The sequence below is a fragment of the Rousettus aegyptiacus genome, unplaced genomic scaffold, assembly GCF_014176215.1.
Source record: "Rousettus aegyptiacus isolate mRouAeg1 unplaced genomic scaffold, mRouAeg1.p scaffold_m13_p_10, whole genome shotgun sequence".
NCBI lineage: Eukaryota > Metazoa > Chordata > Mammalia > Chiroptera > Pteropodidae > Rousettus > Rousettus aegyptiacus.
In genome coordinates this window covers 27,626,756-27,649,096 of record NW_023416285.1, presented here as the reverse complement: position 1 = coordinate 27,649,096, position 22,341 = coordinate 27,626,756, and the positions used below count along the sequence as shown (strand labels likewise).

The 22,341-nt window shown below is 34.8% G+C and overlaps 1 protein-coding gene across 6 annotated transcripts in view; it reads left to right on the top strand.

The window, feature by feature from the left end:
• Nucleotides 1–18,963, top strand: part of GSTCD (glutathione S-transferase C-terminal domain containing) — a 114,410-nt gene extending 95,447 nt beyond the window's left edge. For 5 of the 6 annotated variants that reach the window (XM_016134594.2, XM_016134598.2, XM_016134596.2 and 2 more), the window contains 4 exons: nt 8,797–8,930; nt 10,871–10,901; nt 14,164–14,233; nt 17,183–18,963. In XM_016134594.2, the coding sequence (XP_015990080.2) occupies nt 8,797–8,930; nt 10,871–10,901; nt 14,164–14,233; nt 17,183–17,319 (372 nt within the window). In that variant the 3' untranslated portion in view covers nt 17,320–18,963. Of the gene's footprint in view, nt 1–8,796; nt 8,931–10,870; nt 10,902–14,163; nt 14,234–14,890; nt 15,517–17,182 lie in introns of those variants that run through there. The other variant, XM_036227643.1, reaches the window with a different exon arrangement.
• Nucleotides 18,964–22,341: the final 3,378 nt, after the last annotated feature.

Here is a 22,341-nt window from a genome sequence, read left to right as displayed (position 1 = left end):
AATATCAAAAAAATAAACAACTTGATCAAAAACGAGCAGAGGACCTGAGTAGACATTTCTCCGAAGAAGATGTACAGATGGCCAACAGGCATGTGAAAAGATACTCAACATCACTAATTATCAGGAAATGCAAATCAAAACCACAATGAGATATCACCTCATACTTGTCAGGATGGCTACTATCTAAAAGACAACAAATAACTAGTATTGGCAAGGATGTGGAGGAAAGGGACCCCAACATGCACTGACAGTGGGAATGTAAATTGGTACAGCCACTACAGAATTGCATTAAGTATGCAGGTTACTCGAAAAATTAAAAATAGAACTACCATACAATTCAGCAATGTAACTTATAGATATTTATTCAAAGGAATTGAAAACCCTAATTTGAAAAGATGTATGCACCCCTGTTTATTGCAGTATTATTTACAATAGCCAAGCTATAGAAACAAGCTAAATGTCTGTCAATTGATGAATGGATAAAGAAGATTTTATATATACATATATGTATGATGTGTATACAATGGAATACTACTCAGCCATAAAAAGAGTAAAATTTTGCCATTTTTTACAACACATTTGTAATTAGAGGGTATGATGAATGAAATAAGTCAGACAGAGAAAGACAAAGACCATACAATTTTACTTATATGTAGAATCCAAAACAAGTAAATGAACAAACAAAACAGAAAGAGATTCAGATACACAGAAGAAACTAATGGTTGCCAGAGAGGAGGCAGGTAGAGGGATAAAGAATTTTTAAGACTATTTTCTAGATAAGGTTTATTATTATCTTCTTGCCTGAATTATCTTCATTATCAGGGAAACTTTACAAGATTATGCTTTTTAAGACCTAACTTACAATGAGTATCAATACCTGTGCTTTAAAACAATATTACAGAAATTGTACTGTCAGTATTACAGGAAGGGCCATGACTATGGAATAAAACACTTTGCATTTAAAAACACAATCTGTCAATGCTAAATAATCTGCCCACCAAAATATTTAAATTAGTTGAATAAGTCCAACAATAAAATAGAGTCATCTCAACCAAGTGATATGATTAGTTTTTAACAGTATGGTGAATATTTTCTCTTTGTTAATATATATCAAAATCTCAGAACAGTTTATTTCAAGTTATCTGTATTTAATTTTTTCTATTTTATGCATAGTAATTTTAATTTGTTTATGATTTATCAGTACTGAGTGCTTAATTACAAGCTCATTTCTAGTTACATATATGTTAGTGTACAATTAAAAGAAGCTTATGCAATTATAGAGTGTAATTCAGTAACTTTTGATGAGTAATTTATATAATCTTTTTTTTAAAGTTAAGGAACTTAAAAAATTATATATCCTTCAAACGCAATTTAGAAAAATCATTAAGGCAAATTGAAACACTTCCCAGATGAAGAGGGCAGATAGAGATATTACAACCCCCTTGTCCCCAAGAAAGGTCAGACTCCCAAATATGAGAACAAGAACCAGAAAAATCATACATTATTGATGAAATTATGTTCAGCATTCTATAACATGAACCACAATATATGAAGGCAGAAAATGGATTGAGGAAAAATGGTAAATTATTGCGTAGCAAAGAGGAAGATCAAACTTAAATACATGGGAAAAGGAAAGGCAAGAGAGTTGTCAGGAAATAAGTCATTTTGCTCTCACAAGATTCCAGAAAACTTCAGGAATCCAGGACACTGGAAACCTCAGAAGAGGATAAAAAGGGGCTGAAATCATATTTACTTAAAAATGTTATTTAGAGACCCTTATTTCCCCCCTCATCTTGTGTAGACAAGAAACCATCTACCCAACTCCTGCAAAAGACCGGAAGTTTATTCGATGAAGAAACTGGATGAAAGACACTCCAAATATAGGGATATGAGGCACTAAGGAAGGCAAGGGTGATGTGCCATACCGAAAATAAGAACTAAGTGAGACTCTGTGTACCAAATAATGGTAATCCCCCCCCCACCCCACCTTTTGCCCCTTAATTCCAGAAGCTAGAATCATCTCAGTAAAGGGATTAAAAGACCCTCTGCAGAATCAGAACTGTTCCCAGAGAAAAAATACTACAGATACTTTAGTCGTAATTAAAAGAAACAAACAAACAAAAACCACCTGGTCACCTAATCACCCAGTCTTCCAGTCTTCAAGGCTTTCATTTAGAACTTCCAATAACTTAGTGATTTGCCCTGTAATATGAACTAATAGCTAAGGAATATCGAACATGGAAAACTTGCAAAATAGAAGTTAGAAACCAAAGCAACAAACATGACAAAGGCCACGATTCAGGGAGAGATCAGAAAAGATAATGCATTGACGAAACAAGGATAGAATGAAAAGAAGAAATGAACCATTAGACAACAAGAGAGAACTTCTTGGAAATTAAAAAATATTAACCAAAATTAAAAAGTAGAAAACCTAAAACATGAAATGTAGAACATCACCTTAAAAAATAGAACAAAAAAAGACAGAGATAGAAACTGGAAAGAAACTTTTTAAAACCAATTAGAGATTCAGTCCACAAAGTCTAATATTTCAATAATAAGAGGACCAGAAAGAGTAAACAGATAAAATGGTGGGGAGGAGAAAATCAAAGAACTGATATAAGAAAATGCATTAATATGATGTATTTCTCTTGACTAAAATTGCCCTCTTGAAAAATGACCTCAATCAAGACACATTGTTGTGAAATTTCTGAACACCAAAAAATGAAAAGAAGTTCCTAACAGTTTCCAGAGAGGAAAAATAAGGGTCATATATGAAAAATTTGCAATAAAAATGCCACCGTACTTCTCAGTAGCAACATGAAAGACAGTGAAGCAATGCCTTTAAAATGCTAAAGAAAATTTTGAAGTCTAAAATTCTATATTTAACCAATTCACCAATCATGTATGAAAGTAATGAAATTTTGAGGTCTCGAGAAAATTGACTTTGGTAAATTATTAGAAAATTTGCTTCACCAAAACAAGAGAGTAAATAAGAAATAGGAATAAATGGTATCTGATACAAGAGGGGGTAGGGAAAGTCTTGGATATAAAAAAAAAATGTGCAGCACGCTCGACTCAGCAGCAAACAGTTTATGCATTGCATAAACACAACTAAAAATTGGAGGTGGTAATATTAAGAGATGAGAAAAGTGGAAAAGGTGTATAAATATGCAAAAAAAATATCCTCATCTCCCATAGTAAAATCAATAGGTAATCTCTAATATTTACAAATCAAGAGATAGTAATATACATTTACAATATAGAAAAAACAGATTTCAGGTAATAAAACTGAGTTGAAAAGCTTGCACTTTGGTTTCCAGATTTTCTTTTAGGGTTAGAATATATACCAGCCAGGGACTCTTTTTGTAATTACATGCCTTTTAGCATTATTTGAATTTCAAAGCCAATTATCTGTAATATAATTTCATGAAGGTGTTTAAAGAGGGAGAACATGAGTGCACAGTTAGGACCACACCTGCTTCTGTCAAAGATACCTGAAGACTCCTTTGAGAAGCAGGGGCTCAGCGCATGATGGGTCTGCGGCAGATTTAGAGGTCATTCAGTTCAGTCTCATTCTACAAACAGAGAAATTGATGTTCCAGGTGGGGAAGAGGAATGTAGGTAGTTGATATGAGAGCTAATGGTAAGGTCCAGTCGGTGACTTCCTGTTCACTTCCCACATCTTAAAAAGGAGTAAATGGGAACATAGAATATTAGAATAAAGGTGTCAGACAAATTGAGTTTAAATCTTGGCTTCATAATTTGTGACCTTGCACCGGCCACTTAGCCATTTTATCAAATGAGGAATAACAACACATACGTGCATACTTTGGGCTAGGAAAAGAGTAGTAAATGTTAAATGATTCTCAAAAAAAAAAAAAAAAAAAATAGAGTCTTAATACATCTAACACCAGACTGGTTTTTGGGTATGAATAAGCATAGGCTTAGTATATTTGAAAATGTACCTTATGTTAAAAATTAGCATATACTCTTTATCAAAATATATCCGCTTAGAATATATATTCACTTAGAGAAGAATCAACATGTATTCTTTTCATTCTTTAAGAATGAAAAGATGTTGTGTCAGTTTATCTCTTGTGTAGCATTTATGATCACTGCCCCTCATTCTGTTATTTCAATAAGGGCAGTGAAATGGCGATCTTCTTCAAACTTTATAATTCTGTCTTCATTTACTTTCCTTATCAATGATTTGATTTCACAGAGGTATAATTCACATAAGAAAGGCTAGATAAAACTTGTTTCTTTTCCTATATTTTCCAGTTTTCAAAGTGAGTTGGTTATCTACCAAAAAATGACGTTAATTTTTTTTTCAGTGTGATTATTGACTCATCAATCTAATACTTGCAATACTTCAATCCATTGCAGTTATTATTGTCACCAATGCTGAAATATTTCCATCTTTGTTCCGTGGAAGAGCCAGAGTTGTCCCCTGAGTCTTTTTGATAAGGCTTCAGCAGTATTCGATAGCATCTGTGCTTTTGGTATAAAAAGCTATTCTAGCTCATCTTATGTATTTCTTGCCTCATGTCTAGCATCAGCTATTTCTTCACGGATCTCTAAAGTCTTTTAAAGGAAAACGCTATTTGGATTAGCACAGTGTAGGTCCTAGGAGTGGTCTTTGCTACTGGTTTGATCTTTTTTGTAGGTTTCTCAGTGGTCCGAGCTAGGCAGTGTGTGTGTGTGTGTGTGTGTGTGTGTGTGTGTGTGTGTGTGTGTTTTAAACAAAATCATCATGGGTTCATACTGATACTTCCAATTTAAATTCAGGACTATGTGATTTTTACCTTAGCCTCATCTAGCTACCATATATCTCTCTCTTCTCCTATGTATGATAAAAAGTAAAAATCTGTTTCTTAATGACATCAGCATGTTACTTATTTTATCTTACAATATATGCACATTAGAGTTCTAAAAAAAACACAACCACCAATGATCATTACTGAAAATAATTTGAACATTTTAAAAAATTATTTTTCATTTAATAATATCGTCTATGGCCATATATAGACATAGTCATCATTTCTTTTTAGAGCTGCAGAGTAGTTCACTGTGTCGATTCACCAGTCCTATGTTCATGGAAAACTGGCTATTTCGATTTCGTTGTGATTTCAAATACTACCTCAATGAATAATTTAAAAAATATTTTTGCTGTGTCTCTAAACAGATTTTTAGAAGTGAGATCACAAATTACACATGTAATTTTGCTAAATATTGCTAAATTCCTCCTCCATAGGCTTGTGAAATTTTTGTATTCCCGCCATCAATATATGACAAAGTCTGCTTCCCCACAGCCTGGCTCATAGACTGGCATCAAATTTTAAGTATTTTGTCACTGTAATAGGTGATAAGTAGTATCTTAATGTAGTTTAAATACTTATTTCTCTTATTTTGAGCAATGTTAAATGATTTCGATTTAAGGCCTGTTTGCATATTTTGTTTGTAAATTGTCCAAATCTCTTGCCCATCTTACTATCAGATTATTGGGCTCTTTCTTTATTTTTAGAAGTTGTTACATATTAGGGATAGTAACTCTTTGTTTATGCTATGAGTTGAAAAATCTTTTTTTTTTTTTTTACTTTGTCATTGGTCTTTTTACTTTTTTTGCCACTTAAAAGGGTTTTTTTTGTCTTCTTTTTTTTGTCTTTCTACTTTGTCAAATTGATTAACCTTACCCCTTATTAAATGTGGATTTTCAGACACAGTTAAGAAAGTATGTTCCACTCCCCTAAGTTGTGGAGGAACTCACTTTTTTTCTTTTTTGCTTTAAATCTCTAATCTATTTGACATTTATTATGTGTGGTGAGATGAAAGGATCTAATTTTATTTTTTATATGGTGATCAACATCACTTTTCAAAAAGTCCATCTTTTGTCTAGGTGTTGGAAGCACCACCTTCGGTGTATGCTAAATTTCCATAATCACATCATTCTACTGATGTATATCTCTCATTATTTGCCTGTTATTTCTGACCTGCGTTTGATGACAATGGAAATTAGGAGCATGTGATGCAAAACCTTTTAGATCTAAATTCCATCATGTAAATAGTTCTTTGATTTAGTTGTTTTCTTTAAATGAGGGAAATAAACTCACTCTTTTGCATGTAGCAAAGGGAATGTGAACCTAAGAGAGATTTATAAAAGCAAATTGTCTAAACCTTTCTTTAAGAGCCTTAAGAGGGTTTTATGGAGAAGCAAGCTGATGTAACTAATTCATGGGGTCAGGATCCTGCCCCTGAAGAGCGGTTTTGTTGTGGGCACTTTCTTAATTCCCCTAAGTCTTAGTTTTCCCACTTCTAAAATGGAGATAATAAAATCTTTCAAGGCTGTTGTGAGCATAGAGATTTGCATGCAATAACTCAGCATAATGTCAGCACATAAAGGACACTCAGCGAGTGCTGGTTCTCTTCTCTCTCCATCCAGACCAAAATGCATCTAAAATTTTTACTGTGAGGTTTTCTCAAGCTACTCACAAAAATAAGGAGCAGCCCGATTTTCACTCTTCAAAGCTGATTAAATAAAAGGGACAGATAAAAAATCAAGGATTTTCCCCCCGCTGCCCCACAATTGCCCTGTAGTTGTTGCCACCTTCACTGGGCTGCAGCTTTCCTAGCCTCTGTTTCAGAGTGGATGGACCTTGAGATAATCATGCTAAGCAAAATAAGCCAGAAAGTGGAAAACCACATGATATCACTTATATATGGGATATAAACCTAAAAGCAACAAACAAATAGGACAAACAAACGGAGACTCGTGGATATGGACAGTAGACTAGTGGTTACCAGAAGTGGCGGGGAGGGAGGAGGTAGAAGGGGTAAAAGGAATCATATATGTGGTGACAGAAAGAAATGTAACTATGGGTGGTGAACACACAATGCAAAATATGTATGCCTACTGTCAATTGTACACCTGAAATTTACTGGATCTTGTTAACCAATGTCGCCATAATAAAAAATAAATTATAAAAAAAGAAGAAAACAGAAAAGGCGGATTAACAGCAGCCACAGGGATTATTGACACATGGACAGCAGGTCCTTGAATAGTGTCATTTTGTTCATCTTTTCTTTATAATGTTGATGAGAAAAAGAAAATCAATTCTTGATCGGGGCCGCTGTCTGCATGGAGCTGGCATGTTCTCCCCACATCTGCCTGTATTTTTTCTGGGGACTCCAGTTTCCTCCCATATCCCAAAGATGTGCACGTGAGGTGAACTGGTGTGTCTACATTGTCCTGGTGTGTGTGAGCATGGTGTGGGTGTGAGTGCTCCCTATGATGGGAGGGTGCCCTGTCTAGGGTGGATCCTGCTTTGTGCCCTAAGCTTCCGGGATAGGCTTAGGTGACTTGTGACCCTAAACTGGAATAAGTAGATTGGAAAATAATGACCTTGCTTGTTTTTCTTATTCTTTCTTATATGTATAGCTCACATTTATTTCATGTTTAATATAAAAGTGTTTTGGGTCATTGTTTAGAAGTTCGGTGATGCTTTTGTGACCAGAAAGACATATACTTTTGTAACTCTTGTTTATGACAATTAGCCTATGGTAACATTTGTTTTGTTATATGCCATTTCACTTAAACCACAGTTTTACAAGAACCTATTGACAACATTAAGTGAGGACTTAACGCAGCTGATAGAAGCCTGGAAGGAGGAGAGAATTCAGAAGGGTTGAGAACAGAGATCCTGCTTTTCTCTTTCCTATCCAGCATTGTTTTGGATTTTGCCATTCAATAGGGGAATCTAGTTTATGATCCTGCACATCTAGAATTTTCCAGAAAATCTTCGCTTAACTCTAAAAGTTCCTCCCAACCCTGAAGTTGAAAGATCTGTCCCTAAAAAGGATAGTTATAATCTTGTACAATTTGCCTGTGTCAGGAATGAAATGGAGATCTGAGCATTTTTTTCTGACAAAATGTTTCATCTTTTAATATCCCCACATCTGATTTTCTTTCATAGAATCCTATTATGCTTTATTAGCCTAATAATTTTCACAATTGCCTACTTTTTATTATAATACAATATAGATAATTTTAAGGAATTCATTTTGAAAACACTTTAAAATCACTTTTAGAGTTATTTTTCTTTTCCTAAATTATTGAAGCCTTAATTATGACTCTCATAATTTTTTCTTTTCTAAAATTCTTTAAAAGTAGTTCATGCGATTCATCGGTCAATGTTAAGTGTTATACCAATATAAAAAGGTGCTACATAAATATAATTTGACAGTTTTTATGCAACACTGGTATGTTCATGCAGTATTTTAAAAAGTGTTTTCAAATACATTTTTATTCAAACTTTGCATCAGCATTGTAATATGTCATATTCACTCTAGTTTATAGTTGAGGAGAGTTAAGGCCCAAAGAAATTAAATTTTAGGTGGCCCAGGATTACACAGCCAACTAGAGTTCTAGACCAGAAATTCTGATTTCAATCTTGTATTTTTGCCACAATGCTACAACTTAACTAAATTCATAATCAGCAAGAACACTAGTTTAGACATGATGCATATTAAATTTTCCATATTTAACATCACATCACATTTCCCACTGAATGAATCTTACGCTTCATTCTCAGTGTCCCATCAACTTTGTTTAATTTTCTTAATGTGAATAGCTAACTAGTCCTTTGGTACGTCCAAATGAAAATTATTATAGAATGATATTCCGGTAACTGGAAACCTTTTGAGGATCAGTCCGCACAAAAAGTATTTTGGGGAAAGAAAAGGTAATAAGTAGCACTGTTAAGAAAGAACTGAGCACTAAGCTCTGGTTTCGTTTTCCAGGTGGCGTTGCATGCCTGCGGAGTGGCAACGGACATGGTGATTGAGCACTGCATCAAAACACGGGCTTCCTTTGTCACGTGCCCTTGCTGTTACGGTTTCATTCAGAACACCTCAAAGTTTAATTTTCCAAAAAGGTGAAATTTAGCATTCTACCTAAGGCATCAATATGGAGAGTAAACCAGTGCACAAAAGTCATTTGATATAAAGTTGTGATGAGATTAAGTTTTAAGCTTATTTCCTGTTTCCACAATGGCAAGTGTTATTTATAAGTTATATAAGGAGGAGAGGGTCTCCTCTATGCCTGTCCTTGATTTTTCTTCTGGGTCCAGCTCTTGTTGAAATTTGTCTAAGAGTCCGCTGACTGGAAGTCTGACAGCTTCAGCACCTCTCTGTGTGCTTCTAAATGGAAATCATCATCTAAGAGAGGCAGTAGAGTGTAGTGGTTTAGTGCTTACGACTTGAAGTGTTTCTTCTGGGTGCAACAATTGGCTCCTCATCCTTTTATAAGTAGTTTCACTTCAAGCAATTCACTTAACTGTTTTCACCTATGTTTTCTCATCCACAAAACGAGGATTATAATAGTAAATTATCTCAAGGTATTTCGTGAGACTTGAACGATATATATTTTAAGCAGTTAGAAGAGGCATAAAATTAAGCACTCAATAAATGTGACCTGTTGCTAGTTACAGTAGTAGCAGAAGAATTATCTTTAAATGTTGCCCATGGGGGGTGATGATTAGTCTGTACGCTTGAGAGCCATTTTTACAGCCCTTCTTATCCCACGCAGAAGGGAGACATTTTAATTATCATCACTTTGACTCAGCTTATTGGAGGGCCACTCTCCTGGTGTTTGCAACATTTCATTTTCTGAATCACAGTTGCTGGGAATCATTCTGATCATTTTAATTATAGAATATATTAAATATGTTAGCTTTGGAAAGTCTATCTTATATATAATGTGTCAAAAAAACTTCTCGATCATTTGCATTACTACTTTCAAGAAATCTTAGAAAATTTCCATTAGAATTTATACTTAAAAGTTTCTAAGTAATTTAAAGGTTAAACGTGCAAATAATAACCTTTTAATTCTTTGTCATTCATTGTTTTATTTCTTACTACAATTTGCAACTAGTTGAGAGAGAAGCAAAGGAACTGTAGACAAGCAAAAAATAAATATAATTTGAGGCTTATTTAATAGTTGAAATTTTATTTTATTCTAAATCTACTTAGATAAAATGTATCTTTTATTACCCACCAAAAAATTTGTAAGTCTAGCACTAGATTCTTAAGAATCCTGATTTGAGTTGTTCAGTCTGCAGTCTCACTTAACTGATGGTAAAGTATCAATTTAGTGTCTTTTGATTTTTTTTCCCATCTCTGTAGAATTACTGACATTTGCCCTCTTTGTCATTGGAGGACCACTCCAGGGTCACTACTCCCCTGCTCTGATCACCCCAGGGCCATGTACCGGACAGCTAGCCACAGCCCGTGGGCCTCAGAGCCTGCTAACATTATTCAAATAAGCCAACCCGGGCTTTGTGAGCCCTGCCTTGCCATCCCTTCCCAGGGAATCTGTAATAAAGGCTCTTGCCTGCATTTCACCTCCCTCCTTCTGCCTCCTGACCAACCCTGGTGCTTCCCTCCGTGGCCCTGCATGGCATAGCATGCACCTTTTCTTGGAAACTGAGTCACAAGCTATCTTTTTAATGGCAATCCTCTCCTGACTTTGTGGCCTCACCACACCTGAAGAACAAGCAAACCTACATCTTGAAACTGACTGAAACTGTGTGCACCCATGTGAGGAAAAGGGGGGAAAATATAGTTGTGCTTCTCTAATAGTGTAATCTAATCTATCGGTGTGAAATTTTTTTAAATTAATAACATACTAATCTTATGCTTTTGTCTTTTTATAAAGACATATTGAAATGACATAGTTTTTAGTTTAGGGTGGCGTCATATTCTCTTCAGATAAAATACATATTTTTGTTTGCCGTTCAGTTCCTTTAGGACTATGTCAACTTTTAACCTTTGGTATTTACAATGATAACTAATTCTTATTTCTTTTCTATTTCAGTGAACAATTTAAGAAAACTTTATCATACAAGGTAACCTTAAAAATATCTAGATGTTTTCCTAATATACTTCTTATTCTTTCTTTATATTTTTCCCTCCTAAACTTCTAATGGAGTATATAGTCCATAGTCATATTTGAATTAGTTGAACATTTAATGTTGATTTCTTTTTAATCAAGATTAATCTTTAAGTAGTTGACAAGATTTTGTGAACGATTTGAGTTTACCCTACTTGCAAGCTAACTAGTTAGCCTACCACAGTTTCATGGATGCTGATAGAACACCAGAGATTCCTGAGTCAGAGGCAAACACAGCTATTGCTCACAGAAATAGGAGTAGGCAATCATTTTTGCACTGACTTTCTGAGGCCTAATTCCCACAGAGAAGCACAAAAAGAGCCAGGTGACACCTACATACACAGTGAGTTGCATTACAGGAGAGGAAACCTGAGCTTAGGAAGCCCAAATGTTTTAAGATTTAATCTCTAAGTAAGCATGCCTGCTCTTTCCTCCAGAGCGGAAACCCTATATAGTTCACCAGGCTGTTCATCATACAAATGTCTTTGAAAAGATAAACTGGAATAGAGGCAAACTTCTTTTTGTAAAAGGTAAAATAGTAAATATTTCAGGCTTTGCTGGCCACTTACAAATCTTTCACATATTCTACATTGTTCTTGTCATTGTCGTTGTAGATTTACAACCCTTTAAAAATGTAAAAAACATTCTCAACTTTCCAGCCATACAAAAACAGGTCATAAGCTAGATTTGGCCTGTGAGCTATAGTTTGCCAACCGCTGATCTAGAACAAAGGCAGTGTCTCTGCTCACAAACATGAAGAAACGCAAGAGACCCACAGAGAGTTGTTTCCCAACAATAGTCAGATCATTACAAAGTTTTGAGTCACCAACCTAAGCAAAATAGTTTTCAGCTTTTTGAGCATCATTATTAACTAATTAATTGATCAGGAAAATGATGTAATGTAATCTAAAAAATAATATTTGAGAGAAATATGTAAATTTTATTAAAAGTTGATAAACTAGTTTGGATTTTTAGTTTGGTTAATTCCACTTCTTGTACAAACTCAATAAAATTATATACTCTCATTTCATATACCAGCCCCTGCCTTCTAAGAATTTTACCTTCATGTCCCTTTAGCAATGAAATAGTGAGGTGTACTATGACCTAAAAATATTTATTTCTACCACCCTGGCAACTATATTTCCTTTACCTCTACCTCTTTTAAGGTCCACTTTCAACTCTGCCTCCCACCTCATTACTCCCCCCCCCAAACCTGTCCTACCCATCCATGACTGTACAGACAGACACACACCTGTGGAGAAGAGAAAAAGCTCAGTGTTCATGCTTTCTTCCTCAACTGGAACTTTTCTAACCGTTGCCCACTGGATTTAAAGTTTCTGAATCCTAAGGGAACTGTAAAGTTTTAGGGGAAATACTAGGACCCAAGGAACTTCATTTTCATAAGATTCGAGACACCTTACTCTTCTCTCTCAAGGCCTTGTCGATAAAGTGGAAAATGAATTGGGAAAAAAAAAAATCGACCCTTGCTTTTAATCTCTCTTTGAGTAATGCTAGGTAAAGAAAACTCTGAGAGAATACATGAAAAAAACCCAGGGTGGTAAGGAGGTCAGGTGCCACAGTCTCGTTGCCTAGAAAATAATGAAAAATTTCTGGAGTCAAAAAAGACGGAGTCAAAAAAGCTTTTCCCAAACTCCCTGGGCTCGGTTCATCTTTAGCATCTCTTTCTCCACATACCCAAATGCTGCTTGGCCACCAGCCCTTTTGAGGATCTCAGGTATAATTACCCTACAGAGAAGTTTTCTTGGATACTGCAGCAAGACAATGTCTTGGTATTCCCTAACTTGACCATGGTGGGCGGGCTGGCAGAGCTACACTAACTTAGTGCCCAAGTTTCTTGAGGGTCACTTTGGAAGTGTTCTTCTCCACAGTTCGATTTAGTTGGCAAACCTTTACTGAGTACCCACTATGTGCCTTCCCATTTCAGAATTTAACTTCTGCTAGGAAGAACACATCCACATATAATTCTAATGAAATGTGGTGGAACTTATCAGAACAAGAGAAATGAACCTCATCTGAGGTTGTGACTGCTCAACTTACTAAACTGAATCTTAATTTACAAACACCATGAGGCATGCTTTTTCTTGCCTTTTTCATATTATATAATTCTAAATTCTTCTTCTTTCCCTTTGCTGGTACCAATTTATGGGAGCTTAATAAAACTTATTAACTGAACCATTTTTTAGTACTCTACACATTGTCACTAAACTTTATAGTGAGCATTATAGCATTTATTAATGCGTAAAAGTTTATACAAAGGTAACCTGTCAGAAAGAACTAATATCAAACAATAATTTTAATTACCTTATTAAAAACTGGAGGCCACAAATTGAATATACGAAACACCAAAGAGACAAATGATGAATCTGAGTTTAGCCCATTGCCTAAGCTGACAGGTGAGATCATTTACACACTTGGAAACTGCAGCTGTTCTGAAGGAACAGTTGTCATGGACACACTGAAGTCATCTCGACTGCAACTAATCACTCACCTTTCGCCACTTGCAGATTTAAGAGCTGTGCAGCCTCATTGGCTCTCATCCCTTTAAAGCCTTGTTCTTTCATTAATACAATCTTTCCTAAAATTGTTAAGCAGAAGCAGTAATATCCCTCCCATTCCCTCAGGTCCTCTTTACGGTTTGTCTTAAAGCAGAAGTAGACACACCCGCGTAGCATCTTGGAGTGAGAGGAGAGGGAGCGAGCCAGCCTCCTCTCCTCTACAGGAACTGAGTGAAGGGAAGAGGTGGGAAAAGCCAAGGCTTAGCTAGCACTTCACTGGGTGTCCAGAGGACTCCAGAAGCTATGGACAGAGAGGCGCAGCACTTCCTTTTCCTCTGGTACTAGAAAAGCCACTTAGAATGTCTATTTGGAACCATGTTCCTGAGATTCAAATTTCATTAAAGGAAAAATATAAATGAATTTTAGGTTAACTAATTTAATACAAATTGTATTTGGCTAAAAGCAATGTCCCTGAGGGTCTTCAGTGCATCTATTCTTAAGAGCAGTCTGCTTGAAGGAAAAAAAAAGTTACTGAGCACCATTTTCTGAAAAATTGCTTCTTTCAAAAGTACTAGTTGTTGCAACACCTTATTCAGTTAAACAATGTAGAACTCCAGAAAAATGAGATGGTTTTATTTTTTAATTTTTATAATTTTGAAGCAGAAGATTAAAATAAGCACATTCTCTCACTTATTCTTTTAGGAACACATGATTCTGTGCAGATTTGCAGATCAGACAGCTGTCCAGCTTCCACCCCAACGAAGGCTCATAGGTATGTGTTTTCACAGCAGCTGTTGAGTAGATTATGTACAAGATGCCTACGAATGAATGGACCAACTCTGTATGGGTAAAACTAGTTCGTTTACCAACAAGAAACAAAGGTTTATTTTTCCCCAGAAAACTTAATTCATATTTAAAAAAGGCTTTGAAACAATAACAACATTTGATCCTATTTTCGTTAACATTAACATTTTAAAATACATTTTTAATGTTTGTACATTGAGTAGAATTGCTATGTTAGATCTTTCTCACTGTTATGAACATAGTGACGGCTCTATCAGAAACCACATAAGAAAATAATAAGGATGAAAATCAACTATGCATGCCAAAATCGATGCATTAACAGTGTATAAACAAGGATGATAATGTTTTCTTTCTCAGGAAAAAAGTATACTTGTATATTATCAATCATAGACCAATTTATTTGACGTTTGTAATAAACTTTACCTAAATTGGAAGATCTACAATTGTATTTCAAGTTTAAGTAATGAATTTATCCAAGACTTTGCTTTAGAAAAAGAAATCCCATTTAGAAGGATAATAGCTAACAGTGATTGAACATTAAGCACTAAGCTAAATGCCCTTATGTTAGTAAATTCTTATAAAAATACCTATAGAGTATGAACATACTATTATTTATATTTTACAGATGAGAGAACTGGGACAAAGGCTTGCCCAGAATCCTTCAGCTAGTAGATGATGGAACCACACTATGAACCCAAATTATTTAATTCCAGACATGAAGCTCTTACCACTTTTGCAATGCTCCCCAGTGATGGGGTCACATCACTAGAAGTCTAGGTTCCAAAATTAGGGCTTCAAATGATAGAGTGGAGTCAAAACTAGTCTTAAAAATATTTAGAAAAGTCAACAGGAGAGACTATCATGGGCTGGAAACAGATTGCTGTTTCTTTGGCAGAGCACCAGATGTAGTCACTAGCTTGGATTCAGAGACCATGTTATGTGAGAAATAGTAATCTTGAAATTCTAAATTCCAAGTCAGCATATCAAGATACTCACAGTTGAGACATATGAGACCTGAAGCTGAAGGAATAAGTGATTTTCTTCTTTTTCTCACACTCTGGAACATAAACATGGAAAAAGCTTACTCCTTCCTGCCTGCAACCTCTTCCCCTCTTCCTCCTTCTTTTCCCATTCCTAAAACTTTGAGTTAGTTGAATGTACATTTGAATGTATAGTCAAATATGTATATATAGAGAGGTATAATTTACATATATGTATGAATTTACATTTTATTTAACTCCACCAAACTGAATGCAGATAAAATCGGGGGGCGGGGGGGGGCGGGGGAGGTGACGTGTACATGGTTGAAGTTTTAGGCATTAAACTAGAAGAGAGCAGCTGGAAGGGAAATTGCTTGTTGAAGAGGAGGAGCGTCTGGCATGATCATGGGCATGAAGGGAGGGAAAGTCAGGTTCAAGGTCATAGACTTCATCAAATGTCTACATCTATACTTTGCACAGAGTTCACTCTTGTGAACATTTTAGGAACCGTCTCAGGTCTCAAAAGGTAGACTACCAACAACTGGATTTCAGTTGTAAAGATAGTTAGTTCTTCAACACATGAAAGCATAAGATTATTCTAGGTTGTGGAAAAAGAAAAATTAACTGGACTGGGATCAAAGCCAAGGCTAAATGAGCTGCAATGTAAACCCAGGGTGGGTACCGAAGGAATGTAGAACATCCTTTCTGACAGGGAATGTTTCATTTTAAATTGAAAAGTAGACGGCTGGGGGGATGGACACTTACAGACGTCTTAAAGGAAGAACGGTCTTTTAAGGTAAAAAAAAAAATGTTAATCATACTGCTGTTGATGAAAAGGGGATGATTTAGCCTAAAAGGAATTCTAAACATCTCTTTTTATTTCATTTCTATCACAGTTTATCCTTTTGGGCATGAGCCTCTCCAGGAAAACATACAAAATATTTTAAACCTGGATCTCTCATTGCCAATTATTACCTACTAATTTCACCTTCCACTGTTTTCTGTGAGGATTCTTCTCTTCCAAAATTTTCTATCTTCACTTCTGAAGCTCTATTTAGTTAGCAGTTTCTGATATCATTTAAATAAATTATTTAGAAATAATGTTTGGGCATTATAATTATTGAGGTAAAAATGGAATGAATGAAGTTCTGGAGAATCAGTAACCTTTTTTCAAAAGGATGAAGAAGTTTAGATATTGAATTTAAAGAAGCTGAAAATGTGAAAGCCATAACTTTGAATATATTAAACCCCCAATTTTTTTTCCTGAGCTATTTTTGAAATAGAAGTTTGCATTTGCAAAAAGAACACAAATTAACTGCTTTGATTTCCTATCTGGTTTCCTCTTTTATTTTCCAAAGATTACAAAGAAAATTGAATAGCACTATTTTATATGGGTACAGGAGCTCTGAAAATTAAGGTTATATTATGCTCAACATTATACATCCACCTAAAATGATCAGCGCACAATTGAAAATTTCCTCAAGTATTTTCTATTTCTTGTTTCTTCATTATTTTTTTTTAAATCCAGTTACCAAATGTAACATTCTTTCGGATATCCCGTTGCATGTCCTTTTAGATAGTCTTAAAGACAGATAGTGTTATTTCATATTATTACAGATATGTGTTTTCATGAAGAGAAGAGGTCTTTACATGGATTTTAAACCAAAGTTGGAAATAGGATCTGTAATTTTCATCTGAGATTTATTTATAAATACATTTTAGAAAGTTAACATTCTTTAAATTATTAGCAGAAAAAAAATCTGTGTGATGTCATATAATTGTCTTCTCTCCATACCGATCAATAATTAAATTGAAAGAGACTAAACAGGATTTGGAGGCAAACAGCATTCTTCATATACTCACTGTATAGAGTTTCTTAAATTGAAATGGCACTGTTCACTGAAGAGCTCTTCATGATACCATTCACTGTATTTCAGGAAAACAGTGCATGTGTCTGGTGGATCTGGACCGAGCAAGAGCTGCAGAAGAACGTGGCTACTCTGTTCAAGTGATATCCATGGAGCCAGAAAGCTGCTCTCCCAAAAATAACATGATCGTGGGAGTCCCCATTTAGAACAAGATATTCACATTTGATGTTTTGCCATCCATCTTCATGATGAAAGGCCAGTGGCATTCAGGAGGTTCTTGGCATAACTAGGGAGCAGCATTAGCCATCTTGAACCTATTGTGCTCAGGAAGGAAAGCAGCAGGAAAATCTTTGAAGAAAGGCTGCCTGCAAAGCATCACAAATGCTCTTATAATGTGAGATTAAAAGACCACTGGTTTTCATAGTGAGAGTCTCCTGAAGTCTCAGCTGCCAGCAGAATAATAGTCACTAATGGAGGTTCCATCACTGGAATAACAATTTCCTTCTCAGTTCACAGCTTTTCTGATCTGGCCAATGTGATGTTCAATTCAAAACAATGTACTTGCAGCCTTTGTAATCATTTAGATATTCAAGTACAGACTAAAAGTAGACTCAGTGGGATTTGTTTGTTTGTTTTTTATATTTCTAACAATCGTACTTTTCCTATGTGTATGTGTATTCTGTGTGTGTGTGTGTGTGTGTGTGTGTGTGTGTGTGAATTTTAAATCTAGTCAGGTAATTACAGTACGGTTAAATTTTTAATGACATGACTTGCATATCATTTCATATACTTAAATATGCTTTCCATAAATTATCCAATGAGCTCATCTCTGGTTCAAATATTTTATATAAAGACATTATAGAATAATTGCAGTAAATTTCTCATTATGGCAACATGTAATTTGGACATAAATTCTAACTAATCAGTAAATATGTTGATTAATTAAATCTATAAATATAATTAATTATTGAGGATCCATTATTTTCAGGACTCTGGCCTAGCTTCTTTTAAGGATACAAAGATGAACTGAAGAGATACAATTCTTCGCCTGTGAAAGTAACTCAGCTAAGTGAGAAAGATTAATAAATTACTTAAGTTCTTTATATCATAATATAATATATGGTCACAGGATTTGTTTTTCAGATATGAATGAAATTTTTATTTTTTATTTTTTTGGTAAAATGTATTGAGTATAAATTGGAGGTGGGAGGAGTATGGAACATAAAAGCTTATTTGAATAGCTATCTACCTAATTCTTATTCCACCAGCAAAGTTTTTAAAGACAGATGGCATGTCCTTCCTGACATGCTGCTAATTGATTTTTATATGTCCTATGTTATTCCATTTGAGATGAGTTATTTTATCAATTTTGATGTTTTCAACCCTTTATGACACAGATCATCAGGAGAAAGAATTTTAATAAATAACTCTCATCATTGTGGATTAAAATACAGGGATATTTATGGAAGAAGGGGTTTGAAATCTTGTTTTCTGAGATAATATTTGAGAAAAGAATTAATCATCAGTGCTGAGCATTTCAGTCATTTGGACCTATAAACACACCATGCTCTTTTATTCTGGGCTTTCTTTTTTTAATTGAGGTATAATTTACAGACAATAAAATAACAGATATTAAATGTTCAGTTTGAGAAGTTTTGACATCTGTATATGCCCATACAGCCACTACCAGAAATACGATGTAGAATATTTCCATCAGCCTAGAAAGTTCTCTCATGTCTCTTTCAGTTCAATAACCCCCACCCCACAGACAACCACTCTCTGATTTCCATCATCCTGCATTTGTTTTGCCCATTTTTATCCTTTAAATAAATCAACTAATTTAGTAAGTAGTCTTTTGTGTCTGGCTTCTTTTGCTCAGCAGTATTTTTTGAGAAATAGTTATGTCGTTATGTGTATCAATTGTTTCTTCTTTTTCCTACAAAGTATTCCATTATATAAATACATCAAAATGTGTTTATCCATTCTCCTACCAGTATTTATTTGAATTGTTTCTACTTTGAGAATATTATGCATAAGGCCTATGAATATTCTTGTACAGTCTTTTTGTGGACATATGTTTTCATTTCCTTGAATAAATATCTAGTAGAATTGCTGAGTCATTGAATAAGTGTATGTCAGTTGCCAAACAATTTTCCATATTGGTTGTACCATTTTATATCCCCAGCAACAACATATGAAAATTCTAGTTCTCTTTGCCTTCACCAACATTTGCTATTGTCTGTCTTTTTTATTTTAACCATTCTGGTGAGTGTGAAATGGTGTCTCATTGTGATTTTAATTTTCATGTCTCAGATGACTACTAATGTTAAGCATCATTTATAAAGTGTCTGTTCAAGTCTTTTGCTTATTTTTTAAATTAGGTCAATTGGAGCTTTTAATTATCGACTTATGCATTCTGTATATATTCAGGATGAGTCCTTTTGCAAATATATGTATTAAGAATATTTTTCCCAGTCTGTGGCTTACCTACTCATTTTCATAATGAATGTTTTAATTTTCATAAAGCCTAGCATATTTTTTTATTCTTAATATTTTGTGTCCTTTATAATAAATCTTAACCCTAAGATTATGAAGATTCTTCCTATGTTTTCTTATAGAAACTTTATGGTTCTAACTTTTTACTTTTGGGTCTATGATTCATCTCAAGTCAATATTCACATATAGAGGTAGGTAGGTTTTGAGGAATATACAGTTGTTTCACCACCATTTGTTTAAAAACCTTCTCCCCATTGGATCGACTTGGCACCCAGGTTAAAAATCAGTTGTGTATGTATGAGTCTATTTCTAAATTCTCTAGTCTGTTCCATTAATCTGTTTGCTTGCTTGCTGGAGCTGTATAGTAAGTCTTAAAATTAGGTAGTTTGTCTCCCAGTTTTATTTTTAATTTTCCAGATTGTTCAGCTGTTCTAGATCCTGTATTTCCATATAATTTTAAAAATTGGATTATCGATTTCTTTTTTAAAAAAAAAAACCTGCTGGGATTTTTCGTATTGCCTGAATTCTTTAGATCAATTTGTGGAAAATGAACATATTAACAATAGTGAGTCTTAAAATCCATGAACATAATAGATCTTACCATATATTTAGTTCTTTAATTATTCTCAGTGATATTTTATAATTTTAAGTGTAAATATTTTGTTTTATTTACTATTACTTGATAGTTTTAATGCTATTAAGTTGAACTTTTTATATGCTATTCTTGCTACCCAGAATAGCCTCCTTTTACCCCTCCCACTAGCTTCATCTCATTCAGTCTTCTGTCCTTAGACTTGACATCCTACATCCTTTCCTAACTTCCCTGGAGTTAGGTACCTGTTAGGGAATATAAACTATCCAGAGGTGTCTTCTGTATCCTCCCCTAGGTGACTAAAAGCACCAACCTCCCCCCCAAAATCTCATATGTTGAATATGGAGAACAAAAAAGAAAGCTACCCCATGGTTCTTCATTTCTTGTTCTCACGCATGGACTTTTCCAGCTGTGCTGGATGTTGCTAGTCATAGATATGGGTGTTAATGGCTGCTGTTGGATCATGATTTTTCTGTGTAAATCCGTGCCAAGTTTCCTTGTCAGCCAGGGCAAATTAAAGGTGCTGGATTCAGCAGCAGAAAGGTTGTTGCGATGACAATAACCCCAGCAAGTGACCTGGTCTTACCCCTGTCCTTGTCCATCAAAAGCAAAAATGCTCCTCACTGATCTGCCTTCCCTGAAGTTGTAATATTAAAAGCAAGAGATCAACTTTCATTGACTTTTGAGCCTGGCTCAGAGAAGCAGGGGTATATTTATTGACTTAAACAACTATGTTATTTAGGGAGATAAATGTCAGTCATGTTAGAAATCAAAACATTTTCATAGTACATATGCAAAATTATGTGTGAATAACAATAATTAAACATTTCATTCATTCTCCAGATTTTGGCTACAGATGTTGTCTACTCTGTGGTTCTAGAAATTGCCATTAATAGAACTTCTACCCACTGACACTTGTTTCTCTAGACTTTCATAGAAAAAATTAGAGATACATTTCTGTGGAAGTGATAAAATGAAATCATAATAAAGAAAGCAATACATATCTTTTAAAAACAGACCTTCGATGCGAGGTACTTAGAAGTCTTTGAATAAATTTTTTTAATTATACCAGAAATACATGTCCATTGAAGAAAAACTAGAAGATGGAGCTAAACAAAAAGAAGAAAATTTTTAAAACCTCTTTGTCGTATACCTTCCTAGAGTTTGTTCTACACTCACACATATACAAATTATTTGATAATCACTAATACAGTTTTTAGTATTTGCCAGGCACTAACCTAACCCCTCTATAAATAATAACTCATTTAGCCTTTTTAAGCCATTCAATTCTTATTATAATGGCCCTAACAGCTATTTACCATTAGTAACTAAGGCCAATGTTTCATAGCAAGAGCAGATTGAGATTGAACTCAGCCAGTAATTGGCACAGCTAATATTCATATTCAGGCTCCTCAGCATTGCTATCAGGATTGGCTGGGATATGCTATGGTAACAAAAATCTGCATGTTGAAGTTCTACACAAAAAGTTGTATTTTTTCACTCATACTGTCTATTCATCCAGGTTAGCTATGACTACTCCACATTATCTTCACACCTGACCAGGAAGCTTCTATCAGGACCACAGCTGGTCCCACGGCAAGGGAAAAATGGGCATAGCAAACTATCCTCGCTGCTAAAGATTCTACTCAGATGTTATACACTTTGCCTTCCTCATTTTGTTGACCGTGACCCCTGCTGAGTTTAACAAAGTGAGGATGTATAAACTTTATGGAGTGGGTTGCAGATAATTGCAAACGATAATAAAATGTGCCACTGCACTATGGTTAAAAGAAGAAGAGAAGGGGAAGAAAAAGAAGGAAGAAGAGGGCAGGAAAAAAGGACACTGCATCTTCCAGTTTATAAGCAGAGACTCTGAATGCGTGTGCTCTGGCATCGGACATTTTATTGGATCCATCCAAGAGAGGGGAGGCACGTGCCACAAGCATTTGCTATCACTGTTCTGTGGAAGGAAATTATCTAGAAAAACAACGGATTTATTATTATTATCATTATTACTGTAGAAGTTTTGAGAAACTTCTATTAAATGGAATTTTAAAGCTGCAAATTCTGCCTCATATATTAAAGTGCTTGACCTATAATACCAACTGTACTTTTAGGAAGGTAAGCATTTACACTCCTA